The sequence below is a fragment of the Lytechinus variegatus genome, chromosome 1, assembly GCF_018143015.1.
Source record: "Lytechinus variegatus isolate NC3 chromosome 1, Lvar_3.0, whole genome shotgun sequence".
Taxonomy (NCBI): domain Eukaryota; kingdom Metazoa; phylum Echinodermata; class Echinoidea; order Temnopleuroida; family Toxopneustidae; genus Lytechinus; species Lytechinus variegatus.
In genome coordinates, this window is record NC_054740.1 from 44073180 (window position 1) to 44085160 (window position 11981).

At 36.3% G+C, this 11981-nt stretch overlaps 1 protein-coding gene across 1 annotated transcript in view; it reads left to right on the forward strand.

The window, feature by feature from the left end:
• The window catches only part of LOC121430681 (gamma-aminobutyric acid receptor subunit beta-1-like), a 23549-nt gene extending 14996 nt beyond the window's left edge, over nt 1–8553 (forward strand). Inside the window, exons 2-3 of the mRNA XM_041628028.1 lie at nt 3158–3378; nt 8291–8553. Of these exons, the coding sequence (XP_041483962.1) occupies nt 3158–3378; nt 8291–8402 (333 nt within the window). The 3' untranslated portion in view covers nt 8403–8553. The remainder of the gene's footprint in view (nt 1–3157; nt 3379–8290) is intronic.
• The last annotated feature ends 3428 nt before the right edge of the window (nt 8554–11981 follow it).

Sequence of the window (11981 nt, forward strand, 5' to 3'; positions counted from 1 at the left end):
TGGACCAAATTGTTGTTAGACGAAATGTTGATGGACGGAATGGTATTAGACTAAATGAAAGTATAGACCATGTGGTGAGTAGACGAGTTGGCAATAGGAGAATAGGCAATTGACCTTTATTTAGAGACCAATATACAGTGCGTCCCAGAAAAAACGAAACCGAGATTTGGAGATGATTTATCATAACTTAATCATAAATACAATAGACAAATGACCTACCATTTTAAAGCTTAGAATCTCCTCTTTCATCTAGAATTATTAAGATTATTTCTCATTCACGCATGAGTGAACAAAAACAATTCGAAGATAGGTTGCCAAAAACTCATTTGGCGGGGGGTATTTGAATTTCAAAAAGAATATCATATGACTAAAAAGTTCAATATCTGCTCTTTAATTTGATACCTTAATTACAGAAAATGGTCAAGAAGTAAAAAAGTTATGATCCCTCGAAACAATACTTGTATTTCAATAATTGCATTAAATAAACATGTTTTCACTGGTTTCCCACAGAAGCTAACGCAGAGTAACAAAAGACTTAATGCATGGCTGATCGTCAAACAAACGGAGTGTCAAGTGACTTTGAACGCTAGCCTGTAAAACCTCCTCATTTTATGAAATTATTGAAATTCAAGCTTTATTTTAAATAACCAGAACTTTATCATTTCTTGACCATTTTGTGTAATTGAGGTATCAAATTATAGAATAGATATTGAACTTTTTTAAAAAATCGGTTTTCTTTTTAAAACCGAGATACGGCTCGCCAAGTGACTTTTTGGTATCCCCTTTTCAAATTGTTTTTGCTCACTCATGCGTAAATGGAAAATAATTTAAGTACTTTCAGATGAAAGAGGAGATTCTAAGCTTTACAATGATATGTCATCTGTTTATTTTATTTGTGATTAAAGGTCAAGTACACCTCAGAAAAATGTTGATTTGAATCAATAGAGAAAAATCAGACAAACACAATGCTGAAAATTTCATCAAAATCGGATGAAATATATGAAAGTTATGACATTTCAAAGTTTGGCTTATTTTTAACAAAATAGTTATATGAACAAGCCTGTTACATCCAAATGAGAGTTGATGACGTCACTCACTCACTATTTCTTTTGTTTTTTTTATTGTTTGAATTATACAATATTTCAATTTTTACGAATTTGATGATTAGGACCTCCTTGCCTGAAGTACAAAATGTTAAAATAATGGATTTCCACGTGTTCAGGGAGGAATGAAACTTCATTTCACATGACAATGACGAGAAAATAAAAATATTTCATATTTAATATAATAAAATACAAAAGAAATAGTGAGTGAGTGATGTCATTAGTTCCCTCATTTGCATACCGACCGAGATGTGAATATCACTGTTTTGTGAAATGAAGCGAAACTTTAAAATGTCATAACTTTCTTATTTTACATCCGATTTTGATGGAATTTTCAGTGTTATGCTTGTTTAATTTTTTCTCTTTTTATTCAAATCAAATTTTTGTTGGGGTGGACTTTTCCTTTAAGTTATGATAAATCATCTCTAAATCTCTGTTTCGTTTTTTGTGGGACGCACTGTATTTTCGCATCCCTTGATCCTATCTCCCTTGCACTCAGACAGGTGCCACTCTTCTCTTCATTAAACAAGATGGCCCGTTATATATTTTACCGAGAAAAGATTGGACATCAATCTCGAAGACCAAAAGGTCGAGATTGTTTAGTCTAACAATGGGGAATTAAAATGGCTGAACATCATATGAGCCGTTGTCCTTTCTCATCTGAAGTGTGGGGTATAATGCGAACATTATGGTTCCATGTACATGATGTACGTCACTAGTTTCATTGATGTATGATGCACTCAAACAAACATTTTTGTTGGAACGCTAGGTTTTTTTCATATCCCTGGTTTTCTGCGTTATAAATTTTACAATAGAGATTTTTATATCGTATAATAAAAGGAAAAAAACGACATGAAGCTAGAATTTAATTTGTAACATATAAACGGAAAGCAACTATTTTAGTTTATTTATCATTTTAAGGTCAATTGAGTGAATTCTAATGCCCAAAATGCCCGAGTAGGGTGTATTGGAAGAGAGAGAAAGAAAAAAACATGTGTACCCGTTTTGAGAAAAAACAGAGGTATATGACTGAATATTACTTCAAACACCGCTTAAATTGTGTTTCGGAACGATCATTTATATATTTTGGCCTCGTATGTAGATTAAGAAGAGTGAGCATGTATACCACAGTCATATCAACGAAGATGTCCACTGACCGATCAAAGTTATTTACGATATTAAGCCCCTTTTACACCTTCACGGATGCAACACGGATCATCACGGATCTCAGTCCGTGATGATCCGGGGTGCCAAATTTGTATTTTCCTAGCATTCCCGGAGTGAGTACGGAGTTAACTGGTTAGTAACACGGATATGTACGGAAAAGTACGGAATCTACAAGGATAGGCAAGGTAGCAATAGGGATCCTGTATGATATGCTCCCGGAGCCAACACGGAATACCCGGATGATCACGGATGTCACTGGGTCTTTACACGGACCTTCACGGTTGCTCACATTCTGTACTGGCTAGAATGAAGTTTTGTCCCTTTTTGCAGCATCTGGAGCATGCTCGTGCTTGGTTATGAATACGGACTATTGTTCATGTACGCAGACAATACAAACATTTGACCCCGGATAAAGCCGGTATCAACAAGGATCACCCGGTTCTTACAAGGAGTCTCCCGGATGCATTCGGTATGTACAAGGAGGCTACAAGGATGAACACGGATGATTATCAGTCCGTGTACTCCGGGATGAAAAATTGAACATGTTCAATTTTTCTCCCGGACATGCCGGTACATCAAGGATGGCGCCGGATGAGTAGCCGGAGTGTACACGGTAGTCCCGGACTGTACACGGATGACCCCGTATTGACAATCCGGGATGATCCGTGTTGCTTCCGTGAAGGTGTAAAAGGGGCTTTAGAAATGACACACCATTGGTCAGTTTGGAGACGGTTTCATTGTTCTGACTGTACCACAGTTGCAGCATCATTAAAAATAGTCTGGATCATTGATTGCATATTCATGTCACTTCTTTGTAGATGGCTTTTTTTCGACAAAAAGGTGGATTTTCAATTTATAACCGACTCTATTTTTGGTTTTCGTAACAGGATTACACATTAACGATGTACTTCAGACAGCACTGGAAAGATGAAAGATTGTCGTACGATCCTTGTCTTGGAAATGTCTCCCTCAACGGCCGACTAGCAGACAGCATCTGGGTACCGGATACTTACTTCCCTAACGACAAGCGTTCGTTCGTTCATGACGTCACAGTCACAAACAGATTACTTCGATTTCACTACGACGGTACCATCACATACGGCATGAGGTAAGCAACTTCATGAATATGACTAGATAATTCTAAACAAAAGAAAATAAGAAAAATGCGAAAAAATAATACGCCTCTCCTTTGATACGAAAATATCTTAACATATTCCTATGCCATTGGCAACAATGTCATGCCTTTGATCGTTCTATATACTAGTTATTGGTTTCAGTGGTGTGGTTGTCATTGACTTTCATCAATGATGTATGTTCTCTGTGAAATGACAGTCGTTATTAGTTTTGCGACAAGTTGCAAAAAAAATTCAGATCAATTACAATTTTTTTTAAGATTCTTATTGATAATTGGCAATTTCAACTTTATCGAATGACACTGTTGCAAAGGAGCGCATGATTAAACACTACTCTGGTTGAGGGAAGTGAAACTAAATTGTCTTTTCATTTTTGTGTTGTTTTTGAACAAAGGCCTGTATATACGATTTGATGTACTTCTGATGTAACATATCAGTTTTAGTTCATCATAAAATATTATGCGTCAGTAGAATGATGTTGAAGAGTGGTATGACGTAAGTACAAAATGATATTGCTGCCCATTATTACGTTCATCACCTTGCTATATAACCTTCATGTGTGGCCCGTACCTTCAAGAACGTGCTACCTATCATATCATAGCTTCCTGTCCATGAGCAGTGTAAATACATAAATATTAATTGTTCAGCTATCCATATAACTCAATTAAATCATTTTGGACGAGTTCATGGACAGGGCAAACTAATTGGAAGTCACATTATGCAATATTTCACAATTAAGGCAACAAAATTTACTGTATGTATTGACCGAGGGTATATCATTGAAAATAAACAAGGTCTAAAGTCTGTTTTAACTGATATTACTGCGACATTTGTGTTTGATTCAAATCGAGTAATATATTTGCGTAATAGTTGAAATGGGTTTCCAATATCATGTAATTAGATCAGTATATCTTATTTATTGTAATTTACAGAGTTTTAGGTGAATTATAAAGTAGATTAATTGATTAAGCTATGATGATGATAAAAAGAATGATGATAATAATAATAACGACAACAATAATAGATAAATAAATGAATAATTGTAATAATAATAATAATAACAATTATAATAATAACATATATCCCGTGTAGCCATTTCAGTTCCGAAAACAGTTCTCCCAGAGGGCCATGGGGGCCGTTTCATAAAGCTGTTCTTAAAGGTCAAGTCCACTCCAGAAAAATGTTGATTTAAATCAATAGAGAAAAATCAGACAAGCACAATGCTGAAAATTTCATCAAAATCGGATGTAAAATAAGAAAGTTATGACATTTCAAAGTTTCGCTTATTTCAACAAAATAGTTATATGAACGAACCAGTAACATCCAAATGAGAGAGTCGATGATGTCACTCACTCACCATTTCTTTTGTTTTTTATAGTTTGAATTATACAATATTCAATTTTTACGAATTTGACGATTAGGACCTCCTGAAGCACAAAATGTTAAAATAATGGAATTCCATGTGTTCAGGGAGGAATGAAACTTCATTCCACATGACAATGACGAGAAAATGAAAATATTTCATATAATAATTACAAAAGAAATAGTGAGTGAGTGATGTCATCAACTCTCTCATTTGGATGTAACTGGCTCGTTCATATAACTATTTTGTTGAAAATAAGCGAAATTCTAAATGCCATGTCTTTCTTATTTTACATCCGATTTTGATGAAATTTTCAGTGTTATGCTTGTTGAATTATTATCTTTTTATTCAAATCAAGTTTTTGTTGGGGTGGACTTGTCCTTTAAGATACGAGCGACTTGTGAACCTGTCTTACGCGCATAACCATCGCCAATAAATATCATTTTCCACAAGAAATGATCACCAGTTGTTCTTAAAGTCGCCTTAACTTACGAACAGCTTTATGAAACAGCCACCTGCTATTATCATTAACCCGGCTTTAGCTCTGCTACCTATAGGCGCTATACAGCTTCAGAGGAAATTTATTCCTACCGGGTACCCATTCACATCACCTGGGTTAAATGCAGCACAGTGTGGAAAAATTTCTTGTTGAAGGCCATGACTAGGACTCGAACCAACGTCCCTCATATTGAAAGACGAGAGTCATAACCACTAGACCCTGACGCCCCCAGAATGATATACATTCTTTGTATTCATTATGCATTATTAAAATAACATGAACTGAGTGTCCTCAAAGGTTTTTTAAATCCTTGAGAGTCTAAGAGGATGGATATAATAGTCAGTGGATAAATCATTGATGTGATTGAAATATCATTTGACATAATTAATAGGCCTATAAGAAATTATTTAATGTACAATACTCCCCCCCAAAAAAAAATATATATATATACATATATATCCAGGTTACTCCCATAGTATGTATGGAAAAAGATTTATATGTTATACAATACACATTTAATTTGATATATATAAAAATAATGATTATTTTTGAAAACATAGTGTGAGGGTATGCCTCTGAATATGATCTGTGTGCATGCGCAACAACAATCAACTCATTGGTGTCTTCAAGATTTTCTCCTCATTGTGCCGTTACACTGTAAAAAAAAATAGTTGAAATTACTCAATAAACTTGTTTCAACAGATTGCCTTAATTTCTTCAAGTATTTATGAGTTTGGCAGTTCAGTAAACTTTACTTATTTTCTTTGCATCCATTTCACTCAAGAAAATTAAGTTACATAACTTAGTTCAATTTAGTAAAACAATCACTAAAATGTTTGAAAAAATCAAATGGGGGAGTGAACTTTCGTTATTCGAAAGTCCGTTCCCCATCGTCCCACTTATACTTTATTGGCATCATTTCATCTTAAGACATCTTTTATCCAAATATTAGACTTTGTGCATTTTCACTTCTCTGTTACATGACTAGGTATTTACTTTGATATTTATATGCGATCGTTTCATTCTTACAAATAAAACAGTCGGAACAGTAAAATCATTTTCCGAAAACCTAAAAACACATCTGAAATTTTCTACTTAATGGCTATTTAATGTTGGTCTTTCTTTGATTACAAAAAGAATAAAATAGTTAGCACACCCTTATCGGAAAAAAAATCAAAACAAATAAATATGACAGATATCAAAAATAACCCCAAACATTTACTTGCTCTAACATGTCTAATGAATATTCATGCATTATTCAAATAAGGCATTAATTGCAAAATATAAGTACATTCAACTGGAATGTAAAAGTAATAATCATCTTTGCCTAATTAAGTTAAATTTACTCAATCAAAGCAAGCCAGCAATACGTGAATTTTCTTAAATATATATTGAACCTAAATAAATCAAGTAAATTAAAAGACAAGTTTAAAACTACTTAAAAAAATAATTACACATTATAAATTCTACTTATATTCATTAAGTATTAACTACTGGTTCATATTTTTTTACAGTGTATAGCTGTACACCGTGCAATTTAGAAACCCCCATCCTCTTGTTTGAAGATAAAAATCTTCAATTAATATTCCCCTTTTCAAGAAAAGCCATGTCATGTTAGATGACTAAGATGAGAGCTCCCCATAAGTCACATGATCATCCAGCGAGATAACTTAAGAAGGGACAGTCACTGCGATTTAGGTCCCTTTAATCTTTTCAATCTTGACTCTATTAACATCCCTTTTGTTCATTTTGGCGATTCGATGCCCATACGAGCAAGAAAACGGATATGAAGAAAGAGAAATGGATGACTTTCCGACGAGATTGGAAAGAAAGACCGTTTCCTCGTCTAAATTACAAACACGATTCACGTGAAAGGTTTCATCTTTCGAGAGTCTCTGTACTTTATCAGTCGTCGAAATTTAAGTCTCTATAAACGCCCCCTTTTCAATGATTCTTCAAATATTGTACCGACGTTCCCATAGGGACATATGGGGCCTTGTGAACAAACTCCAAGGAGCGAGAGGAGGGGAGTTCGAGTGAAGAGGGAATGACGGTAAGAGAATGGAGAAATAGAGAGAGAGAGAGAAAAAAAAGTGAGAAAGGCGGGAAGATATTTTTATTTTCATTCTGTTTGTGGCTATCGTCTGCATTCGCTCGTATCTGAATAGAATCGTATTGCACAGCCCGTAAAACAAACCTGGCCAAGGTTTTCTCTTACTTACGTAAAGTACGCTGAGTAAACCAAACTAGTCGAAATTTCATTGGGTTTTATGTGCTCACAGCTCTCGATTTCATCTGTTCTGTGAAATTTTTGTGTTCGGAATTGCAGGAAAACGAAGAATAGAAAGAGAGACATACAAATATCAATAACTAACCATTGTTGCTTGAATCGAATGGACATGTAGCTATTTGTTTGATTTAATGCTCCAGTCCCTATATGAAAATTTCCTTATGAATTTTTTTTTAAAAAAGAAAAAGATGAGGTGTTCATTCACTAATGCTGAGCAATATTTACATATTTGGGATTGCAAACATTGTGCCTTATACGCGTTTTTTTCTATTAATACATATTGATGGTCGATGAATTTCATTCTACCATTGGCTCTTTATGTTAACACAATCAACTATAGTTATGTCAGATAATTCAGAAAAGAGCGTATGACTGTAGAACATGTCTTATGCATGTCCAGTATATTGGGAGTTGTAACTTGTTAAATAAAAATGTATGAAAGAGAAATCCTCCGAGAGAGTGAGAGAGAGAGGGGGGGGGGGCGGGGCTAGTGGTACAGAGAGAAGGACAGAGTGAAATATTAAAGGTGAGGGTGTGTGTGTGTGTGAGGGGTCGGGTGAGGGGCGATTTCTCTACGCGTAAACAGTCTAAAAACAAGTTTGCTATTGTGATGGGCCTCTGAAAATGTAATTTTCTTAAATATTGTACAAAATTTAATGTAAAGTCCCTCTTCATTCTCAGATTTACTTTCTATCGTCTAATATGTTTAAATGTTTACTTTCAATTTGATATTAGGATAACAACTGTTGCTTCGTGCTATATGGATTTGGTACATTACCCTATGGATGAACAGAACTGCTCTCTAGAAATTGAAAGTTGTAAGTACTCTGATTTATGTCGGTCTTAATTGTTTAATATTCCAAACTTTCCCATTGAGCGTCACGAATACAATAATATATATATATATGGCAACCCTGAGGTGAGCTTGCTTTGAGTTCGGCCGTTTTCTTTTTTTTTTCTTGGTAAGTAATTACGTTAATTTTATAGTACATCTTTATGTTCCATGACTAAAAGTTATATCACATCATAAAAAATAGTATTGTTCTGGTAAACCACCTCAAGGATAATGAACGATCATGCATGCTTCGTGCTCTTAAATATAGGACGTCGACAAATACCACACATAGTAGTCAGGCTTCCTCGCATTCCGATTCAAATACAGCGATACCATGCTATCAACAGTACTGCTGCTGCCAAAACATAGCAGAAATTTATTGAATGGGCATGTTACCACTACACAGATGTATTACTTGAGATCCCTTCCGGGAAATATATTCCCATCAAACACACCATCCCTTGCCGCTCTCTTCATCATTTGCCTTTTCTTATATATAAACCTAATTATTTTGGACTTTATTCCAACCGCGTAGCCAGGATTTAGTTTTGGAGGGACGGGGATTGCACGCGAAGAGTGCCAATTCTTACAGATCGCGCTCCCTAGGTGGGAGGGTGCAGGAAGGAATACGATGTCCCATAGTATTCAAATCAAAAGAAGACGTCTGTTGCGTCTCTAGTATCCTTATCTAATCGATTTAAATGTTGAGATTAGAAAACTTGATTTTAAAGAAATTATGAGCACCCAAATAGTTTTCCTCATTTGTAATGTGCATCCAAGTTTTTTCACGCATCCAAGTTTTATAAAAATTGAGAACAGAAGTGTAAAATGCTTACTTTGGTCAGATTTGATAGCAAAAGATTTAGCCGCATTACACTTGCAAAACAGAGTATGAGAAAGGTAAGCTATGCATGGAGGAAATATCCCTTCCCGCGAATGGAATCGATTGTCTGAAATTTCTCTGAAACCTTAGCATGCTCTTATGTTGTCATTTCTTAGATTATTTAACTCGATTACGAAGAAATAAGAACTCAAAATGTGAAAGAGATGATGCATGCTTGAAGAGCAACGTTTCCTTACCACTCACGCAAAGCACGGAAACCTCTGATTTATTTTGGAAGAAAAAAAAGTGATTTCGCTCATATCAAGCGCTTCCTTTTGTATGGTTAAGAAACTTTAGAAATAGTCATAGTTTCACATTGATGGCGCAAAACAAGACAGAAGATGGATGTGCAGCGAAGAAGAATAGGCTTTCATCGAATGTACTTTTGCATATAACACGGTGCGAATTTAATACCTGCCCCCTTGAGCAGATACATGCCAAAAATTGTTTGCTGAAAAGCAGAACTATCCGGACTCGGGGAGAGGTGGTAGTGTTTACCCGTCCTGGCCAGAAGATCGGAAATTTTGTGCCAGTTTATGCGCTTAAAAAACAATTTCATACCAATGTATACTTTATAATTTCAGGCAAGAATAACACGTGATCTATTGCCGGGGAGGAGAAAGCGCCGTGGTGTAGCGGTTCTGACTCTCGCCTTATAATCAGAGGGTCGTGTGTTCGAATCCCACCATGGCCTAGCGTCCTTTGCAAGGCGTTAATCCACAATTTGCCACTCTCGACCCAGGTGTTAAATGGGTACCCGGTAGGATGTGAAAGCTATATGTAGTATGCCTAGCAATTGAGTCTCGGAACTCTTGTTGGAATGCTCCCAGGAAGTGGAGTAGGTGCATACATTGTATGCGGGCATGCAAGGATCCGATGACCGGGGTAATAATATGTCTGTAAACCGCTTAGAGACGTCGTTCCGATGTATTAAGCGCTATATAAATGCGGAATATTATTATTATTATTAAAATAGAGTAGAAAAGGGGTCTGTGAAGCAAAGGGGAAAGGCATTTTCGATATCAAAAAAAAATATTATATAAATAGAGACAAGAGCGTCTCGTTTAGATTTTTATTCTTTAGGCAAAAATAAAAGAAAAGACAATAAAGCTTTACCCTTCAAAAATTTTCTCCCTTCGCTTTTCCCGCCTTTTTCATTTTCTTTTTTGAGGGCTTTTTTGGGGGAGGCGAGGGCGACCGCCTCCACCGCCCCTCCCTGATTACACGCCTGCTTTATTCTTCATAATTATCTAGATCCTTCCCTCTGGTACTGAAGTGCTCACAATTTTCTATGTAACTTATGACAATTCTTCTGTCTTTTTGAAATCTAACGTCTACTATATCATGTTTTTCTTATATATTTTTTTTGCATCAGTACCAACTGTTTCTAAAAGTTACGGGTTTCAGGCATGTCAGGGACTAGCGTTTCGAAAAGCTTGGCTTCATGCTGGTCTATTTCGTGATAAAGAAAGAAGAATATTTACGATGCTCAATGTTTTTCCCAATAATTTTGCAAATTGAGCTGAAAATAAATGAATTAATAACATTGAAAAAAAGAATGACCAGTGATTTTCAATGGCCAATTCCTCTTAGCCAATCAGATGCAATGATTTATGAATTTCGGCAGGTCAAAGGAATTCAGAAAACATGATATACTAGTAGTTGTTATTCTTATTGTTGTATTCATCACCCCTCCTGCTCTTCTTCCTCCTGCTCCTCCTCTTCCTTCTGCCCTTTCTCCATCTCCTGCTCCTTCTCCTCCCCCCCCCGCTCTTCTACCCCTCTTCTCTTCTCTCCCTCCCCTCTTTCTCCTCCTCCTTCTCTTTCTCCTCCTTCTCTTTCTCCTCCTCGTCTTCCTACTTCTCCTGCTCTTCTCCTCCTCCTTTTCCCCTCTTCCTCCTTCTCCTCCTGCTCTTCCTCCTTCACCTCCTGCTCTTTCTCCTCCTGTTCCCCTCCTTTTCCTCCTCTTTCTCCTCCTCCTGCTCATACTCCTCTTTTTCCTCCATAACCGCCTTATCGTCACCATTTAATTTTATTCTAACAACGTCCACAATAGGATGAAAAGATGCATACCACTTTATTTCTACGCCGATTATTTTTCATTACCATCTTAAATATCATAAAAGTGATGCTACTGTTTGAACAAACAGGTGAGTTCTATTCATTTAGATCGATACCAATCCTATGACAAAACTTTGATCAATTTATCGATACGAAAAAAAGGACACGAAAAAAAACAACCATTTAAAGCATCGACAATAATGCTCTTTGTCCTTCACATTTGCCTTTGCAAGGCATGATTAATTACTTAAAATTAAGCTAATAAATCCTTTCTTTTCAACCATGGGCGGAAATCCCAGGGGGGGGGGGGGTCGCGTCCCCTACTCAAAATAGTAGTGGGCACAATGTCAAATGTCCCTCTACTATTTTTTGTCTCGCGTACCAGAGGCGAGACTTAGGGATCCAAATGTCGTCCGTCTGTCGTCCGTCCGTCGTCTTCCGTCACAAACCTGTATGACACATAACTCCACAACCGTAAGTCGCCTTTCAACCAAACTTGGTTGGTAGATGGACTTGAGAGACCTGCATGTTATGCTGCAGTCGGAGGTCACATGGTAAGGTCAAAGGTTCATTTTCATGTTAACTTTGAAGTTTACATGCAAGACTCTTTATGACATCTAACTCCGCAACCGTATGTCGCTTTTCAA